This window comes from Convolutriloba macropyga, chromosome 9 (genome assembly GCF_964194025.1).
Source record: "Convolutriloba macropyga chromosome 9, txConMacr16.3, whole genome shotgun sequence".
In the NCBI taxonomy this organism is placed as follows: domain Eukaryota; kingdom Metazoa; phylum Xenacoelomorpha; order Acoela; family Convolutidae; genus Convolutriloba; species Convolutriloba macropyga.
Genome location: NC_134476.1, coordinates 56,498,925 through 56,520,001, shown reverse-complemented (window position 1 = coordinate 56,520,001; position 21,077 = coordinate 56,498,925). Strand labels below are relative to the sequence as shown.

Below are 21,077 nucleotides of genomic sequence, written 5' to 3'. Positions count from 1 at the left end.
GTCAACCCAAAACAAGAACCTTTCCTTAATATAAACAAAAAACAATGAAAGGACCACAAACCAGTATGCAAGCCACGATAAGCTCACAAACTTCTTTATTTAATATTTAAAAAAAACTGCGAACTGTTAAAAAAAAATAGCTAAGTATTTCTCTATTTTATGTTATTTTTATATATTTATATTATAATAAAAACAGTGTTTTACATCAACAAAATTCTTTTCGATCGGTATTTGAAAATTCATTCATGCAAAAGGCGTGCCTCAAAACTCAATGAATAAAACAAAAAGATATGTAAAAAGAATAGCAAAAATAGCCTAAAAACACCCAAAACAGCAGAAAAATCTCTAAAATGGCATAAAACTCATAATAAATACCCATAAACAACCATATCCATACCCATAAATACCCATATCCAGCCATAACAACAATTATTAAAATAGCCTATTCAAACCTCGTAACCAAAAAATAGTCAACAAAAACTGTTTGCCGTGAACAGGAAAGCCTCGCGTGAACAAAAAATCGGAACGCTTACAGAACAAATTTTTGATTTCCCAATTTTTTGGTTGCTCGAAAACAGTGGTATGAACAAAAACCACTCTTTTCGCTCTACTGTCTAAATTTGTCCAACAATCAAACACTACAAATTTGTCCACAACAAATTTATTTCGCGCTTTTCGTTTCCTAATTCTGAATTCACAGCAATAAAAACGATTACAAAAAGACATCTCCAATACTCCTCTTCGAATATTAAAGACACTTCTCCGATACTCTTTTTTGAGTAGTAAAAACACTGCTGACGGCAGCTATTAATTAACACTCAAAAACTCAAACAGTTGCCTCAGCACTTTTCAAACTCTTTTGAAAAAACGAGCACCAATCAAAATATTTTTAAAGTATAAAATTAATCAACATCATTTGAAAACTGCTCGGTAGCATTATTTTTTCTCTGATAAAACTGTCTGCGAGAAAATCTATCTGGAAAGGAGTTGTTCCTACTAGGCGATGAAAATTTCCGTCCGAAACCGGAATTCCAATTGCTCCTCATTTTTTGTTTGTTCTGAGAGGCCTCCCCTCGTATCTCTTTCTCCATTTTCTCAACTGCCGCTCTTTTTTCTCTGTACTTGTGTACAACACTGTCAGGCCCATGTGTAACAAGATCAACTTTCTCTGCCAATACAAGTCGCGCGAGCTTTCTGTTCAGCTCCAGAACTCGAAACATCTGAACTTTCACTATTTCATTTGTTGGGATGTGTCGTAACTCAACGCAATTGGCTGTCTAAAAAACACATCACATTAATTTACGCAAAAATAATGGAAACGTCGTTTCATTAGCACCAAACTGAGTTCTTTTGCCACCAAACGGGGTCAAACATTTCAATTTCCAAATTAAAATCACTAGCAGCGATGGCGTTAATTACTATCAGTTTAAAATGGAAGAACTCTCTTTAGCAAAGAAGACTCTCTTACAACACATGGTGCGTTAGAGACAGAACATTGCATTGCCGAAAACAGCTGCAGTAATTTTGGTAAAATCACAAATTCTATTAGTTCGGTTAATGGATTTCAAAAATCACGGATGTGCAACAACGGTTTCAAGTTCTACCGTCCAAATACACCTGATAAAAACGCTCGCAAAAAACCAAAATCCTTCTAAAAAATCCAGAGAAATTTTTTCTTACACCGACATTTGAAGCAGCAGCAGTTAAATCTATTTGTTCATCTTCTGAGCTCACAAATCTCTCTTCCAAATCTTCCTCCTCAATTTTCACACTCAAAGGAGGAGTCATTGTATAGCGAGACAAGAACCACTTGGGCGGCACTTTTCTACTCAACCGATCCAGCACTATTTCTAGACTAGACCGTTTCTCCTCACTTTCGTCGCATTTATCCTGCTCAAACTGAGGAACAGTTGAATTTAGTCTCGATAGAAGGTAGGAAATTGTGTGTTTCGAACGATATTTCATACAGCAGTAGCACCTGGTACGAGCAGATACCCCGCCACTCTTTGAGAGCAGCCGAGTTAAAAAATATTTTAAAAACAAACTCATTATCTGAAAGACAATACTGATAAACATGCATGATCTTGAAACTGTTCACAAAAGTTGAAACATCTCGTCAAGAACGTGAAACACTTAAAACTCTTGAGAAGTCCACTTAAAGTCTTATAACGGCAAACCATGAAAATATGTTGACACAAAAATATGCTGACAAAGAACTATTTCAATCTTGGGAACTGACTGTTTAGCTAACAAAACCATTTTCAAAATTCTTTTTCAGCACTTTTTCACAGCTGTTCAAAATGAGATGTAAACTCAACAAGCAAGAGGAAAGTCGATGTGCCACCATGGCAAAATCTGAATGTATTGCTTCAAAATGTAATTAAAAACATAAAACGAGTATTTGGACCACAAAAATTAACGTCATGGCATGGCTACCATTTTTTAATTATCACGTTATTTTTTCTGCTTATTTTTTCCGTTTTTATTTTCGTTTTCAAGGTTTAACCTACTTCTGAATACGGCCACAAGTTTTTCGTATTGAGGTATTCTAGGGAACCTTTTAACCACTTGACTTGACTGTCTTCTACAAGGTACGTTTTATTTACATAACAAGATAGTACCCACTTAAAGATTCCCGTATACCAGAAAGAAGCGTCTCAATTCTTAATTAATAATGGGAGTTGAAAATTATTATTTTTTTTTTACTTCTGACAAACCTTGCTCAAATTTATAATGTCGAGATAAATATTGTATTATCGCTATTTTGCATTTTGCTATGCCTTGCCATGTCATGGTTAATCATGCGTGTTATGTTTCAGAGATCGTGTTTCCTCATACCTCGGCCAAGATCTTGAAAGTTTGTATGTGACATGGCAAAATTTACCAAGATCTATATTATCCTTCACATCAAGAGTATCAAGTTTTGGTTCTTTAGTAACGAAAAAAAGTTGATATACAAGGACTTCAAGGCTTCAGACACAACATTTTTTCTAGACAACATAGACACGATTTGATTCCAAAAATAATGTCTCAATGCTTATAGACTAACGGAATGCTTATCGCAACACAACAACAAGAGCAAAGCAAAAACTCTCAGAAAGTTAGACATAAATAACAGCGGTCTTCAAAAATCTTGCAAGTCAATGGATCTGCGCACTTCTATTCAAATATATTTTCTGCAGTCTTTACGCTATTAAACTACCCTCAAACAAATTTTTAGTAACTTATTCGGTTATGCTGGTCTTTTTTGCGATTTTCTTTTGATTGTATCTGTTGGTCCCATCGATTTGAACATTTGTCATGAGACATGGAGTATTATGGCAAAGCCCGATTCCCACCCCAATTTTTAACACCTGGCCCATTGAGGCCAGCATTTAAGCTCTTAAGCTAGCTATAAATACCACCAGCCCCAAGCTATAAATACCAAAACTATAAATACCGCGCTTATCGGAAGGAGTTGCCCGACGACAGCCGCTTGTGCTCAATGAGGTTTAAAAAACCTAGTGTTCGATTAAAACAGTATCCAAACAAAAATTGAAACATCGCCATCACGAAACAGCAAAACTTCCAGCAAAAAAGCACAACAACCGCATCAAATTTATATATCACACATACCAAAAAGCACCCACAACACTCTTAAAAACTTAATAGCTCTGACCTTATTAATTTTTTGTCCTCCTGGTCCCCAACCTCTAATGAATTTCTCTTGCAGGTCTTTCTCACTCAACGGGGCCAACTCATATGGTCTGTAAAGGGCATCCCACTTACTAGCAGACAGATATCGGCAGACAGATATCGACAGTGCATGAGTGAAAGCAAACGACGACCAAAAGCGACTGCAACTTCGGTTTCGGATGCTTAGTATCTGATTATGTATTTCGATCCTTCGTAACATTGACTTCGAATGACATAGTACACGTAAAACTGAAATAACGAACAAACAAATTGAGAAAATGCTCATTGATAGATCTTCAGATAAATTATTTTACACAGCCTAGATTACATTGGCGTCGGCAATAATGTCAACTCAGAACTCAAATGAAAACTGAAACTAAATGTATTAAAGATGCGCAGTAATGAGCGTTCACACAAAGCTCTCACCCCACTCATCCACATTTGTGGCTTAACTTAACCAACGAAGCAGAGGTGGGAAAATTTCAAGGAAACAACGTAACTCATGATTTGTAACTTGATGGATCTCAAATACGGAAAGACCCAGGGATGTTAATTTGAAAAATTTCACTCTTAAAAAAATTCAGAACAGAAGATTGCGCACAACTGAAAACTAGGCAACGAACTCATTACATAGCTGGCAGATTGCCAGAAAATAGCCGCAATAGCTTCGTAGATCTGCAGTCTCAAAAAAAAAACAGCAAAAAAGACAGAGCAGAAAAATTCGTCTTTTCATTGAACGCTGATATGTTATATTTTGATTAAAAATATGTATAAGTTTTTGCTGCCACTATTAGCTGCTCTCTAATAACCTTCATTTAGAGTGACACACACCCATTTGACCTTATCTCTTTGAATTAAAGTAAATAAAAGTCAATTTTAAAGTGAGGAAGTCATTTTTGAGAGTGAGGTAAGTCAAGTGTGACCAAAAATTTAATCACGCGCATGAAAAAACTCGCTCCACTAAGAGCGAAAAATGACGTTACACACGCACATCAGCTGAAATTGCATGAACGAATGAACAAAAAGCAGATTGAAGTGGTTGTGACGTCATATGGTCGTAACAAAAATCGTGACGACGAAATAAAAAACATAGCAGGACAAGTCCTGACGTACAATTCAAAGAATTTTCATTGACTAAACAGGAAAACTAGACCTAGAATGGTTTATGAGTGAATTCAGAAAACCATTTTTAAAAAAATGAGATAAAAAAAATAAGAAAAAAACAGAAAATCAATATCAAAATGCCGCATGTGAACAGAAAAACCCCCAGCGAGAAATGAAAATTTAATTCAAATAAAAAACTAGGCCTAGAATGAGCTGTGAATGGATTGGGAAAACCATTTAGAAAAAATCCAATCCAAAAAATCGAAAAAACAGTAAAAATCAGAGTGAAATTGGCGCATGTGAACAAAAAACCACTACCGAGAAACCGAATTTTTGTTCAAACACCGTTTTCCCACTCTACTTTAAAATTAGAGCGAAAAAAATTCACGCCGCAAAACCGCTCGCTTTTTCGCTCCATTTCCTGTTTCGGCGTGACCAAATTCACTACTCCAATTTGACTTCAAAAATCATGAAAATGTGTGAACAGATCTTAAAAAAAAAGACAGCGCCCCAATACAATTCAAATTCTTTGAATTGTAAAAACATAGCAGGACAACTCCTGACGTACAATTCAAAGAATTTTCATTGACTAAACAAAACCTAGACCTGAACGGACAATGAGTGAATTGGGAAAAACATTTCTAAAAATCAGCTAAAAAAGTATCCAACAAAAAGTATCAAACAAATCAACCAAAAAGTAAAATGTGTTGTGATTTTTTGAGTTTTGCCCGAAATTTGTGTTTTTTGTTCATACGAGATTAAAAAACACAAATTTCGGGCAAAACTCAAAAAATCACGACACATTTTATGGAAACAAATAGTTCCAAAATCATAAAAATAATTAGTTGCCCACAACATTGAGTCACAATTGCATCTATGTACCTTTCGAAACAAAATTTACACCTAGTAGCATTCGCAAACAAATCAAGAGAAGCAGCAGTAACAGAAGTAAAAATGCCACAAGTGAAGAAAATGTTTATCTAGTAACCAAAATTTTTACTCAAACACAAATTTCTCACGTATATATAAATACGTGGCATCACCAATTTCTTTGACATACAGAATGAGACTCCTTTTTGAATGAAAACAGTGCGGGCCAGTGTCGGCATTTTAACGGGAGAAGTCAAAGGTTAACCACTTATGTTTATCTAATCACTTCCAGCTTTTAAAATCAAATTCTTCAACTGTAACTCTTCAAATTCTTCTTTATTGTGTAACATCAAATAAGAATTTGAATTTTTTAAGTTTTTATAGGACGAAATTCCATCCTGTAACATGTGATAGGATTTTTTAGCATACAGTATAGTATAAGAATTTTTATTGTCTGAGATCTGATAAGACGAAATTTTACTAGGTAAGATCTGCTAGGACTTTTGTCATATACGATGAAAATCTGATGAACCATTATAAAAAATTTTATCAAACCGCATATGGCAAAATATCTAATCAGATCTCACCCAGAAAATTTTGTCTTATTACATCTTGCATGTTAAAATTTCTTATGAAATCGTGCACGATAAAAATTATTATCAGATCTTACACGCTAAACATTAACCGACAAACCAGTTTTTTAACATCAAAACTGATTCTCAATTTTTTACATAAGAAAAGATATAAAACATAAACCGACTGAGGTCAGACGAATTTCACTCGGTTGAGAAGCGGAACAATTGAAGTCAGAGGGTGGGTAGCATAGAGAAATTTTTATGGGTGCAAAAACATCCAATTATAGGGGGTTCAATTCCAGGAACTCACGGACGGCAGTACGGGACATTAACCACTGAAATATACAGCCTTTGTGCCGTCCTCAGTTACAGTCGCTTTTATTTTACCAAAAGATTTTCTTTCTGAGTGACAGCAATTAAAGTTATGCAAAGACGTCAAGCGCAAGAAAGTTACTGCGGAAATGAAATCGAACAAATATTCTAGAAAAAAGGGTCAAGCAAAATTTGCATTAAAAAGAAACGTTTACAATGTCATAAAAAAATCGTCAGATTGCAGCACAATAGCCCCCATTGTTTCACATAACCCCGATCGGGAATGAAAGAGAAAAATAATAAAAAAACGATTTATATACAAAAAAGCCGGCAGATTGCCAGAAAATAGACGCGTGTGGCCTTCCATGCAATTGAAAATAAAGAAATAACAGACAGATTGACCACTAGTCCTTCTAAGACCACTAGACTTTTTGTGTAAGATTCGGACTATCGTTTATATAAGACACATGCGCTTCTTTGAAGAGCTTTTTCAAAAATAATATTCGATATCAAAAACTCTACTACTCAAGAAGTAGGGCATATACGCTTGGCACTACTTAGATGCACACTATTGACCTTTAACTAGTAAATGTTCATAAAATTTAAAGTTCGTTAACTGAGTTCAGAAGTCATTTTTTTGAGTGAGTTAAGTCAAGCAATTGACCTAAAAGCAGAAAAAATGACGTCACGCACAAACTTTTAACTGCAAAGCAGTAGAAGTAACTGGAATTGAAAAAGTCAACGGTCCCAAGAATGATGACGACGAATAAAAAAACAAAGCAGGACAAGTCTTGAAATACAATTCAAAGTATTGACGGAACAACTTAGAACTAACTTACTTGACCAGCAGATCAGTTAAACAGAGCCAGCCAAAAAAGTAAAACAATCTCAAAAGTTGAGAAGCAAACTAAACAAGAACATGATTATCGCTAAAACTGTTGAGGCTTTTACCCTGAAGGCCAAACTTGATCCAGAAGAGCCTTAAAAGAGCTTTATTGGCTAATAGAAATAGCAAAAATTGAGAGCTATTATGATAAACACTTAAATTGAAAATTTGAAAATTTAAAGAAAGTTTGTTAATTTCGCAATACTATAAAGCTCAAAACCACTCGAGTTCTGTGGAATCTGTCCAGTAACCTCTCTGCAAGACCCAAAAAATTTCATTGGCCCGTAACAATTCATAAACTTCAAAAATGACAAAAAAAATTAAAACAAAAGCAAACTTTAATGAAATGCCATAACTTTATAACCATTTCATTGTCTTCAGGCAATATCTTTTAGCCCAATTTAAAGCCTTCAAAAGTTGCATTGGCTCGACAAACTAGAAAACGTTGAATACCATTCAATTGCTCATAGCACCTAAGCAGTAACATACTAGCGAGCCCCAGAGGAGGTTGCCAGACCACTGAGACAAGAAAAGGAAAAAAAATAAAAACTTGAAAAAAATTACCAATTTTATAAAAAAAATAGCTAAAACTCGAGGCAATAAAATGTTGAAAACAACTTCACTGCCACCAAAAACTGCGCGGAAACCTATTATCAAACCCTAGAGGAGATTTTCTGGCCCCTGAGGTTGGAAAAACTAAAAAATGACAACAATTTTAGAAAAAAATTGAAAAAAAGGTAAGTTTTTTTTAAAAAAAAATTGCTAAAATTCGATTGCCTAAAATGTTGAAAACCGTTCCATTGCCATTAGAAAACATACAGCCACTTGTTTTCAAACCCTCGAGGAGGTTTTATGGTTCTTGGGACTGGAAGAACTCAAAAAACGACAAAATTTTCAAACCTGAAAAAAATTGCAAAAATTAGTATCATTTTTCGTGAATATGTTTGCATTACCAAAACATAAATGCGGGAAAGGATTTGAAATCCAATCAGTTGAAACAGTGAGTGAAGTAAGTCAGAGGTCAAACGTGAAAATCGTGACTTATGTAAAAGCGAAATAAAAAAGGAGAGCGCCTAAATAATAGCCGCTGAGAGGCTGACGGCGGCTATTAAAATTAAGACTATTTTATAGAATTTTAAAAACCAAGTTAAAAGCAATTATTGACAAATTTTGCACCACAAATATAAGGCAATAAAAAATGGAATAATTCAATTTTTGCCATATATAATAGAAACGAAAAAGAAAAGAAAATCTGTCTTTAAAAACTATGACTAACAAATTGCTCAAGCAACAGCAGTAAAGCCACAATAAGCTCAATACTATCAAACTTTGAAAATCGAAAAACTGCAAGAAAATAACAAAATAGTTTCAGGCAAAGTTTTTTGGCAAATTTTTTGAAAGAAAAACACCATTTTACAGCAACAAAACTGTACTCAACGGATAGCTAAAACGCTCTCGGTGAATAGTACCCAGTTCTCAAAGAAAGCAATAAAACAAAATAAAAGGTCAAAAAAAGAGGAAAATGGCCTAAAAAATCCGCAAAATAGCTTAAAAAACTCGAAGTTTGTTTGAAAATCGCATAAATAACCAAAGACTCTCAAAACAACATCTGAGCTATTCTCCAACCATAAGTATATTCCATTCAAACCGATTAACCAAAAAAAGTTAGATCTTTAAAAATGCTTGAAAAAATTGCTCGTTTAGAGAAAATTCTTTCACAACTCAATTTCTCACTCTCGAAAGCAGCGACATGAAAAAAAACACTCTTTTCGTTCGAAACTCCAACTTTGTGCAACACTCCAACCACCCCAATTATTTAACGCGTTTCATTTCCTGCTTTTAAATTCACTCCAATAAAATTGAATAAAAAAGACGATCTGGATTAGATGAGAGCGGCAATAAAAACGATACATAAACCAAATTAACTGCATTTCATTGGTTTGCTTGTTAAAGCAAAATCTAACAAAATTTTAAATGAGCAACATCTACCGTTTATTAGAGGGCTAAAAATGTGATACATCAAATATTCGGTAAAATCAATCAGCTGATCTATGCTGGCTCAACTAAACTTAGCCTAATTAAGTGTTTTCATAGTTTCTCAAGCTGTCAAAATTGCTTAAAAATAACCACGTAAAAACTGTCATTTGACATCTCGCAACCTCAGAAATTTTTTTCCTCTAAGCCATGGAAGTCACCTATCAGGGCAGAGTGGTAACAATTACAAAGCATAATCAATTAATCGAAAAAGACAATCAGCACGAATTTTTTCCCCTTTCACTTAAATCATAATGCTTCAATCAGATCAAATGAACTTGAAAATCTGTTTATGTTTCGTACACTGTATGTCTATTTTAACGTTCTGTTTGAACAAATACTCGAGAATCTTCTGAGAGTACGCTCTCAAAAAATAGAATCTGACGGGCAAATTGGACATCCAACAGAGCATGATGATGTTGATTGTATTGTGTTTGCGCTTTATGATCACATGATCCATTGCAATCATGTTGAGAAAAGTGCCATGTAGAAACTTCCTTATAAGGTAATCCTCTGTGTTCACCTGTGCTGCATTGTCGTAGAAACCGTCAACGTTGGCTGAAACAGATAAGCTCTGTGACCAGTTTACTAGATAATTTTTAGTCCGGCATCTTTTGTACTGGTGTATTATTTATCCGGAGCATAAGGCAGCAGCAGCAGGGACGAAGAGCACGTCAATTTCAAACATTGTTTCAAACTTGTGTTACTGTTATCAATATCGATATCTGACAACGCAATCGTTTTCACTAGATTTAACAAGCTTAATTGTAAGAAACTAAACTGATAACGGTATTTAAACATTGCTGGCAGATTGCCAGAAAATAGCCGCAATAGATTCGTAGATCGGCAGTCCAAAAAACAGTAAAAAAGACAGACCAAAAAAATCGTCTTTTCATTGAAGGCTGATATGTTATATCTTGATTAAAAATCTATATAAAGTAATTGCTGCCTCAATTAGCTTATCTCAAATAACCTTCAATTAGAGTGACACACACCCATTTGACCTTATCTCTTTGAATTAAAGTAAATAAAAGTCAATTTCAAAGTGAGGAAGTCATTTTTGAGAGTGAGGTAAGTCAAGTGTGACCAAAAATTTAATCACGCGCATGAACAAAAAAACTCGCTCCACTAAGTGCGAAAAATGACGTAACACAAGCAATTCAGTTAAAATTGCATGAACGAATGTGACGTCATATGGTCGTAACAAAAATCATGACGACGAAATAAAAAAACATAGCAGGACAAGTCCTGACGTACAATTCAAAGAATTTTCATTGACTTAACAAACAACTAGACCTAGAACGGACAATGGGTAAATTGGGAAAACCATTTCTAAAAAAATCAGATGAAAAAACGAAAAAAACAGAAAATCAATGTCAAAATGCTGCTAGGGAGAACAAAAAAACCACTAGTGAGATATGTAATTTTGATTCTAACAAAAAACTAGGTCCAGAATGAGCTGTGAATGGATTGGGAAAACCATTCAGAAAAAAAATCCGATCCAAAAAATCGAAAAACCAGTAAAAATCAGAGTGAAATTGCCGCATGTGAACAAAAAAACCACTACTGAGAAACCGAACTTTTGTTCAAACACTGTTTTCTCACTCTACTTTAAAATTAGAGCGAAAAAAATTCACGCCGCAAAACCACTCGCTTTTTCGCTCCATTTCCTGTTTCGGCGTGACCAAAATCACCACTCCAATTTGACTTCAAAAATCATGAAAATGTGTGAACAGATCTTAAAAAAAAAAGACAGCGCCCCAATACAATTCAAATTCTTTGAATTGTAAAAACATAGCAGGACAAGTCCTGACACACAATTAAAAGAATTTTCATTGACTCAACAGAAAACTAGACCAAGAACGGACTATGAATGGATTGTGAAAACCATTTAGAAAAAATCCGATCCAAAAAATTGAAAAAACTGTAAAAATCAAAGTGAAATTGCTGCATGTGAAAAAAAACCACAAGCGAGAAAGCGAATTTTTGTTCAAATACCTTTTTCTCACTATACTTTAAATTTAGAGCATAAAAATTTCACGCCGCAAATCCACTCGCTTTTTCGCTCCACTTCCTGTCTCGGCGTGACCAAAATCACTACTCCAATTTGACTTCAAAAATCATGAAAATGTGTGAACAGATCTTAAAAAAAAGACAGCGCCCCAATACAATTCAAATTCTTTAAATTGTAAAAAAACCAAGAGAAGGCCAATAACAGCCCCAGCTATCGCTGTGCGGCTATTAATAACAAGCAATATACTCGACTGAACTATCAATTCATAAAAATTCAATTAGTTCTTAATTTAGTACAAGTTCAGCTAAATATAAAAATTTTCATTTACGCAATTTAAAACATTGGAATGCTCACACAACAATCGACAAGTCATGATAGGCTAGAATTATTACTATAGCCAATTTGAGCCTCGTAACCAAAAATGGTCAAACCAAAAAAAACTGCTTCAAAGAGCCGCACGTGAACAAAAAACAAAGCTGGAGACTGCCAGAAAAAACGCCGCAATACATTTGCAAAAAGATAGTAAAAGAAACAAAACGAAAGAGAAAATGTTTTTATATGAGATGTTAAATTTTGATAAGAATCTGTATAACTTACTGCTGCTTCTATTATCTGCTATCAGACACCCTTCAATTAGAGTGACATAAACTCACTTGACCATATCTCCAAATTAAAAATGAATTTCAGGGTAAGGAAGTCATTCCTGAGAGTCAGGTAAGTGGCGTGTGGCCAAACACTTAATCACGCGAATGAAAAAAAACTCACTCCCCTTAGAGTTAAAAATGACGTCAAGCACGTAATTCAGATAAAATTGCATGAAAGAATCAACCAAAAGTAGGTTTGAAGTGATTGTGACGTCATACGGTCGCAACAAAAATCTCGAAAAAACAACAATAAGAAAGTGAGCCAAATGGACAAGAAATGTTCAAACGGTTACCTAGACGGGCATTCTCCCAAAAATTATTCAAAGTTGAAAAGTCAATCACTGAACGCAGCACATGATCCAAAAATTCTTCCGCTCAGAAAAAAAACATTTCATGCAAAACATTTAATCGCTTTTAGGCAAGAACGCCGTTTGAACAAGCAGTACTTCCGGTTAAAAGAAACTCCAAACCAGAACACTCCTATTCTATTCGTAGAAAACAAAGAGAAGGTCAAAAATAGCCCCAGATATCGCTTTGCGGCAATTAATCAGGTCACTTACAGAAAAATTCTCACGCTCAAGTTCTTCGCGCTCAAAAATTGCGGTATGAAAAAAAGACCACTCTTTTGGCTCCCCTCTCCAAATAAGTTCAAAATTCAAACCACTGCAATTTTTTTCACGCAGTTCATTTACTGCTTAAGTTTTGCTCCAATAAAATTGATTTTAAAATATATAGCCGAACAAAGTCCCAAAAAACCAGCCGGTGACAAAACGCAATTATCTAAGGACCACTAATAGTCTGAATCCCAATAGCAACAAGAAGGTTCGCTTGTTCTGTGCGCGGCAAAGAAAAAACTAACATTCACTCATGAAAGTATAACATAAACTATGGTACCAAAAAGCAACGTAGAGCATGATTTCTGCTTTTAAAGCATGATTCGTGCTTCATAAGCATGATTTGCGACAAGGCGTGAAAAAAGGTGTGAAATTTAGAAGTTTTAAGAGATATTTCATTCTCACTTTCTCCGCTTAAACAGAAAAGATGGTTAAACCGCTTTGTTCTTATACCGTTTGCCAAGTTGTTACGCTAAGAGATGTCGGATTTTCATGGTCTAAAATACAAAAGCAGCTCAAATTAAAATCAAGATCCAGTGCACAGTATGCATACAACCGTTAACTGAAAAACAAGTTTCGAGGCCCAAAAATCGAGCGGAGGACCCCCCAAATTGTCAAAAAAATCAGAAAAGTTAGAAAGATCCCAAAACCTCATTGGAGCGAATTCTTGTGGCTCATAACGCTTTCTCTTGCTACGATACAATTTCCAGAGGTAGAGTTAGACAAATTCTCAAAAAACATGGCGTTTTTTCAAGAAATGCTGCAAAAAAAGTCAGTTTGAAGAAAAACAAGTGTTTTCGTTCAAAATGGTGTATCAATATGCTCAAGAAGCCGTTCTCTTTCTGGCAGAATGTGGTTTTTACTGATAAAACAAGGGTGTGCATCTCCAGCGACGGAATTGTTAGAGTTTTTCGATGAAATGGAACGAGATTTCTTGAAAAAAACACAAAAAATTTGAGTTCGGACAAACGATCACTTATGTTCTGGGGTGCAATACGATCAGATGGACGCAAATTGCTTGTTAAGTGTCCAAACAAGCTAAACGCTGTCGATTATTGGGAAATTTTGAAAAGTTACAAAGAAAAAATGCATTTCTTGGACATTTTTTTTCAACAAGATAATGCTCCTGTGCATAAATCGAAGATTATCGGCAATTTCTTCCAAGAAAACGAGTGGGAGGTACTGGAATGGCCAGCAAACAGTCCAGATCTGAATCGTATTAAAAACTTATGGGCAATTTTGAAACAGCGATTACGAAAACAGACATTTTTTTGGGAAAATTTAGAAAAAGTGTATAAACTTTGGAATGAAATTCACGCAGACGTCGTGAGAAACCTGTATGAAAACTACACAAACCGTCTACTAGCCGTTAAAAAAGCTAAAGGTGTATACAGTCCAGGTCTGAATCCTATTAAAAATTTATGGGCAATTTTGAAACAGCGATTACGAAAACAGACATTTTTTGGGAAAATTTAGGAAAAGTGTATGAAAATTGGAATGAAATTGACGCAGACGTCGTGAGAAACCTGTATGAAAACTATACAAACCGTCTACAAGACGTTAAAAAAGCTAAAGGTGTAATGACGCGTTATTAGAGAACTAATTTGAACTCAAAATGTTACATTATTTGTTGTTTCTATTGCTTTTTTAAAAATCTTTAGGTGTACGTAGATTTTTGGTACCAGTGTATCAATACATCGAAAATGATCATTCAGAAAAGTTTGATTTAGCACCAAACAATGTTTTTTATCAAGCTGAAGATACAGTTATTCAATTTAAATTGAAACAAAAATAACAGAGAGAAAAATTTCAGAGGAAACAAAAAATAGGAGTAACCTTAAAAAAAGGTAGTAACCTACAAAAAGGTAATTGCATTTAAATTATGATACTTTCAAAAGAGTTTCCCTAACAAGTGTTGCAACTGAAAACGGAACAACTAAGTATGAATTCTTTCGAATTATTGACGATCATTATTTTGCAGTATTTTGATTTAGCTTGATCAGTATTTTTTATAACTCGCTGAGAAACTAAAGGTTTTAACAATTCAACAGCGAAATCGATGAATTCTGATTCAAAGTTAACTGTTTTCTATACTCTAATCTTCTCAACAAAAACTTTTTAGAATACTTTCATAACACATCAAAAACGAACCCAAAAATAAAACCATTTAGGAAACAGCGAATCCACGACACATCGAATTGATGAAAACCTTCTCATTTCAAGGTTAACGTAGCCTTAACACTTTTTCAGAAATGCAAAATACTGGAAAGTGAAGTTTTTTTAAATGTCAATTATTTTGAGTATATGAGTATCTCAATGTTTGAGAAATTCATAAACATAGGAGGACAAGTCTTGCAAAGCGATTCGAGTAAACCAGAAAAACGAAAAAGAAACCGCAATGCGGGCTGACTGATTGATTTGATGACTACTGACGTCTTCAGTTAACGATAAAGCAAACGGGGTTACACAAGTAAAAACGAAACTTTACATATACTATTTGAACCATGTGGTTTCAAAGTAGTCAAAAATTATGTTAATGCACAGATTAAGCTAAGAATTCTAACGACGCATCCATACCACATGATAAAATAGTTAATAAAATAGTTACAACAGAAATACTATGGAGAAGCAGAAGGGGCAAGAACTGGCAAATTTGATTGCGCTTTTAAAACATAAGGAGTCTCAGTTTGTTCAAAACATGCTATATTTGATAGCTTTAAAAAAACAATAAAGCACCTAGAATGCCTATGAGATTAAATTTGAAAAAGTAGCAGGAGCAGTAAAATTATGCGATTTAAATAGAAAAAGAGCTCAGCTTTCTTCATATCTTTGTTTTTCTATGCGACAACACTTAATTAGTACAATAATTCTGGTAGCTTATATAACTGTAAAGTTAAACAAATAGCTTTTTAAGGCACCTGAAAAGTAGTCAAAGTTTCATGCTGCAGTTTTGGTTTTAAAACTGAGTACGAAAGATATTATTTGAGCATCAAATCTAAAAACTCAAAACATCGATTTTGATAGAATCATAAGCTACGTACAAGAAAGGTCAAAAGCAAAACGATGTACTTCAGTAGAGCATTTTAGGCCCTTTGCTTGATTATTCTTTGGACAGAGACGAAACGATCATCAATAGTAAATTATTAAATTTTTTCTAAATAATTGTAAAATTTCTGTACCTTAAAAACTACCTATAGTTGTTTTCAAAAATGAGTGACTGAACACGTGAAGTTGAAATTGTTTCAAGATGCTTCAATTTAAAACTCAAAAAAGCTGTCAACAAGGAAAACAGGACCAAAAGAGAGCACATCAGAAAATGACCTGTTTTGAACAAACGGTCGTTTCTATGCAAGTAATCTTCGTGAGTATAAATCAGTCTGAATTACAAAAAAACTGACTCCTCTCAATTCAAAATTATATTGTCATTGATAATCAGGCAAGCCGCCGAGCAGGGCTATGAATAGCAGAATTAAGGTTAATTAAATACCGACAATTTTTTTCAAAACAACTATATACTGTCAAAAAAAAACTCAGAATCATAAAATGTTATTAACACAGTTGAAGGTAAGCACTAATGGAATTCATCGGTTCATTTTTAACGAGAGTAGTCAAGAAATCTGATATCGAAAAGGGTATAAAACAAGACGCAGCAGTCAAAGCACGGCATGTCAACACACTCGCAAAAATCTGATTTCTCTCTTGTCTGAGAAACAACCATTCGTGCCCAGAAGCTTAATGTTTTCTGTGATCTGTCTTGCCCAAGTGTCAGTATGAGTTCTGCTAACTTATGTACACCTCAAATTGGGTTTCCAATTGACCTTAAATTTATTAAAATTGCTCAAAAATTATTAAGATTTGATTTGAAAAGTCTGCATCCAAAAACAAACCAAATTACATAAAATTGGAACTCAAAAATAGCTGACTGAGTACGCGGAGCCTCTCATAACAACAAACATTTCCGAAAAACTTTATTTGTGGCAATAAAAGGTTATAAAATAGAAATGCCAAAAAAAAGTACCTGGCTTCTTTTTCAAATGTGTTGTTTGAAAACTACTTAATGCAGAATGACTCATTGTTTAATAGTATTCAGTCATTTTTGCATGCGGAAAGAGTGCTTGCTGTCACTAAACCTTAAAAGTTTTTATTTTTGTGCTCGCTTTGAAGAAACTTTATTTTACTTTTCAGTTTTTTCTAAAACAATTATCCGTTAATTAACAGATCTCAGATAAATTTCTCCGTTTACCAGGGCTTAAGCACTGATTGAAAACGAACTGAACCGTGGATCAAAACTTAGGTTAACACAGGTGAGGGACGGGTTAAAAAATCACAAAAATGTCAAATTGGCTGAAAATCTGTCGCAAATCCTCAAAAAACGCATTTTTGTATTTCTGTACTATATGGAAGCATTAGCAAAACATGAAAATACTTGTTTTTCAAAATACCTTCGAAAAAACAGCTAGTTTTGTAAATAATTGAATTTTGACAAAAAAATTTTGATCAAAAATTAGGCTAAATTGCCTCAAATTTTGAATAGAATTTGTAATTTTTCCAACAAAAGCAAATTTCCTAAAATTTCTGTAGTGAAATTCTAGACGCAGAGAGCTTCAAATTGATACAGCATATGTCAGCCTGGTTGCCCTAAATAGGTGGAAAATTGTCCGAACAAAAAAGTGGGGCTAGCATAAAGTTCTCCCATAGTTTCTCAAAAAAAAATGTGGGAACAATAAAATAAGCCAAGAAAAAATCAGCCACAAATTTGACTATTTCCTCATACAAAAATAACATGAAAACTAATAAAAGTCAATGAATTCCTAAATAATAGGCAAGTCGTAAAAGGATAACAATCTTCTCTTATGTTGAAATGACTATTTTTACGAAAAAATCGTTAAATGAGATGATTTTATAGAAGATTACTTTCCTCGTTTCTCCCCTTTTTCAGATGATAAAAGTAATCATTGGGCGCCAGACTATTATTTCATTGAAGAGTTGGACAAAGTGGCATTGGAGGAAGTGGAAGGTGGATTAAATTTCACAGCTGAGAAAGCAGCTATTGTTATCGCATCGATCATAACATAAGTGAAATTATCTTGCGCGACATCGGGAGAGCTTTAAACAGCTGGAGACGTTGGTTTCCACGCCCTTTGCGTTACACATTTCAAAGATTCTCCAATCCACCTCCAATCTGACAATCTGTTAAGTATCTTTGACTAACAAGTATTGTGTGAATTGAGACCCTTGTACACTCCGATGTAATGAGGTGCTCCATAGAACTGTTCGTATGTGACTGGCTTGTCAGTTTTAGATCTCGAAATCCTCTCAGCCGTGTTACTCCTCAACACGCTCGATAACTGCAAGTTTCTTTGGGTTGTCAACTGCGCGCGATCAGCACACTTCAAGATAGTCGAAAACAGCTTTCTGTGACATACACAGAGAAACTGTGAATTCATTTGCATAGTAATATCTGAAAACAAGATTCAGTTGAACCGTTCGGAGATAGACTTAAACGGACTGATAGCAGGAAACAATGTTGCAACCTGACAACGGCTTCATTGCGGCAGACTTTTCTACTTACTAAAAATGTATACATTGAGATGTTAAACGTTTTGAAGCTACATAACACAGGACTTCCGAGCGGATGGTGTATCTAATGACTAAATACAAAGAGCAGATCGCAAGCACATTGATGAATTTAAGTAGTGGGAATTGATGACGGGATCAACTAGTTAACCCTGTCTGTGATTACATCAATATGGATGCGATAAAGTTTGAGCAGAACGGCAACCTGCAGCTTCCGAAAGTCAACGCAAAAGGGGTTAAATATAACCGACTAACATAGTACGAATTGCCCTCGATAGGGGGTGGATAGAGGATAGGGGTTGGCTTTAGTTGTAGCTTACCTAAGGATAAACGAAACTCGACTAACATCAGATGAACTGATCTTGAACTACAGACGGGGTCTGTTTAGTTAGAGGAGATGCAGCTTAGCAATTTTTAAGAGTGCAAGAAAACCGAGCCGATAGGATTGCAGTCTGACAAAAAGCTCTGCATTAAAAAGGCATCTTTACAATAATAGCTTCCAACTTTGTTCGAGAGCTCTTAAAGATGAATTATAGCAAGAAGGCGCGCGCATCTGTTCTTCAACGAAGTTAATACTTTCCTCAAAGGAACTTTGAAAGTTAAAATCTAAACGGGGAAAAATAATTGGAAATGTTAGAGACATAATCAGACTGTTCGTTTTTTTAACCTCTTTTTTTGAAACAACTTTGATTCACAGCAAACTTCAATTTCAAACCTTTTTCATAAAACAGTCCTCCAAAAGTTAGTACCTTGATGTTAGGATTCAAAAAAGTGTCAAAACATTATTTAGGTGAAAAGGGATATCTTTGAAAAGAAACAAATTGAGAAATAGCAGCTTTACTGTAAATAAAACAAAGGATGAGCACGAAACTAGAGATAAACATGGAATAATGATGTACTCTATGCAAAGCCATATCTTTCTAAAGGTCATTGCTTCTTCATAAGGCTTAAAGTGTTTAAAAACTAGCGATTTATGGACGGAATAAAAAATAGATTATAAATGAGTATCATAACAATTGAAACAAATGAAAAACATCCATAATAGAAAGAAGTGAGAACAATGAGAACATAGCCGGCAGATTGCCGAAAAATATCCGCCGTTGACACGCTTGATGCACTTCGGGATTGAAACAGAAAAAGAAAAAAGGGACAAATTGACTAAATTTTTTCGTTTTTTTTTCAGTGTCAAAAAGAGTCCTAATTTGGCAAGCAGTTTTAGTTAGATCCTAAAACTATAATTAATTCAGCTTCTAGACTGAAAGCTAATAAGCTTAATACCGATATCAGCCAGCAAACACTCTAATGAACTTTGATAACCTAATTCTCAAGGACTTAATGACCGGGCTTTATTGGTTTATCCCGTCTCTTTTGATTTTGCTTTTTTGACTTTGACCGTATTCACTGTATTGCGTAATTCAATGCATGAAAATTTAACACCCATTCAGTTGAAACAGTGAGTGAAGTAAGTCAGAAGTCGAAAGTGAAAATCGTTGACCTATGTAAATCAAAAAACGTGATCAAAAGGTAACGAGAATGAAAAAACATAGCAGGACAAGTCCTGGCGTACAATTCAAAAAATTCTGGCGTACCTCGAACGGACTATGAGTGAATGTGCAAAACCATTTCTAAAAAATCAGATCAAAGAAATATTAGAAAAAATAAATGTCAGAATGACGCATTTGATCAAAAACCACCAGCGAGAATTGGAAATTTTGTTCAAGCAAAAAACTAGGCCTAGAATGAACTATGAATGGATTGGGAAAACTATTTAGGAAAAAAATTGATCCAAAAAATAAAAAAAACAGTAAAAAATCAAAGTTAAATTGCCGTATGTGCAAAGCCACTAGCGAGAAAGCGAATTTTTGTTCAAACACCGTTTTCTCACTCTACTTCAAAATTAAAGCAAAAAAATTTCACACCAAAAAACCACTCGCGTTTTCGCTCAACTTCCTGCGTTGGCGTGACCAAAACCACTACTCCAATTTGACTTCAAAAATTATGAAAATATGTGAACAGATTTTATGAAAATGTGTGAACACTCTATTATTTAGGCGCTCTCCTTTTTACAATTCAAAGAATTTGATTTGTAAAAAGGAGAGCGCCTAAATAATAGACTTTTGAGAGGCTGACGTCAGCTATTAAAAAATACGGGTTATGCAAAAGAAAGGCTATGCACAAATGATAGATCGAAAATTTGCCTAAGGCTCTAAAACATCTGCTCAATAATAGGCCAAAATAGGAATAACAATTGAAATAGTAAACAAAAATAGTAAAAATCAACCAATTCTCGCAACACTTCCAGCCTCGAAAAGGGCGTATCTCAAATAATCCTCCTAAAATATTCTACGCTCGATGGCCTTTCCAGTGATACCACTTTAAACCGTTCTACCTCAAAGGAAAATTTGAATGAACAAACCAGTTGAGTATATAGTTGCTCCCCACTTGTTGGAGCTGAGCTTAAGGAATAACAAGCTTGCATAGGCGGGGAAAATAGAAACAAAACACTTTCTGTTGTCTTAGTCATTTAATAGTTATAGTTCTAGTTCTAGTTCTAGTTACAGTTTGTCACGTGAGAAAAAAGAGAAAAAGGGGAAATAACAAAAAGCAACACACAGAACTCAACGTAGTAGCCGCAGAAAACGGCTGAAAGTATAACTCAGCAAAATATTGCAAAACAAATTGTCTTGAGCAGTAAATAACGTGTTACTGTGTCTTGAACTAGAAATATTCCTGAGCAGTAAATTGTTACTGTGTCTTGTGTTCAAAATATTA

The 21,077-nt window shown here is 34.5% G+C and overlaps 2 protein-coding genes across 2 annotated transcripts; both read right to left on the bottom strand.

Moving 5' to 3' along the window:
* Positions 1-872: 872 nt before the first annotated feature.
* On the bottom strand, positions 873-3,950 carry LOC142345483 (uncharacterized). The gene is made up of 3 exons (XM_075397548.1): positions 3,659-3,950; positions 1,681-2,052; positions 873-1,277 (listed from the first exon to the last, which is right to left on the bottom strand). The coding sequence occupies exons 1-3, from the start codon at positions 3,893-3,895 to the stop codon at positions 903-905; spliced, it is 984 nt and encodes a 327-aa protein (XP_075253663.1). The 5' UTR covers positions 3,896-3,950; the 3' UTR covers positions 873-902.
* A 5,690-nt stretch (positions 3,951-9,640) lies between these two features.
* LOC142345482 (small ribosomal subunit protein uS3m-like) lies at positions 9,641-18,185 on the bottom strand. Its single transcript, XM_075397546.1, has 2 exons — positions 17,941-18,185; positions 9,641-10,014 (listed from the first exon to the last, which is right to left on the bottom strand). Exons 1-2 carry the CDS (start codon positions 18,179-18,181, stop codon positions 9,725-9,727), a joined length of 531 nt encoding a protein of 176 aa, XP_075253661.1. The 5' UTR covers positions 18,182-18,185; the 3' UTR covers positions 9,641-9,724.
* Between the last annotated feature and the right edge of the window lie 2,892 nt (positions 18,186-21,077).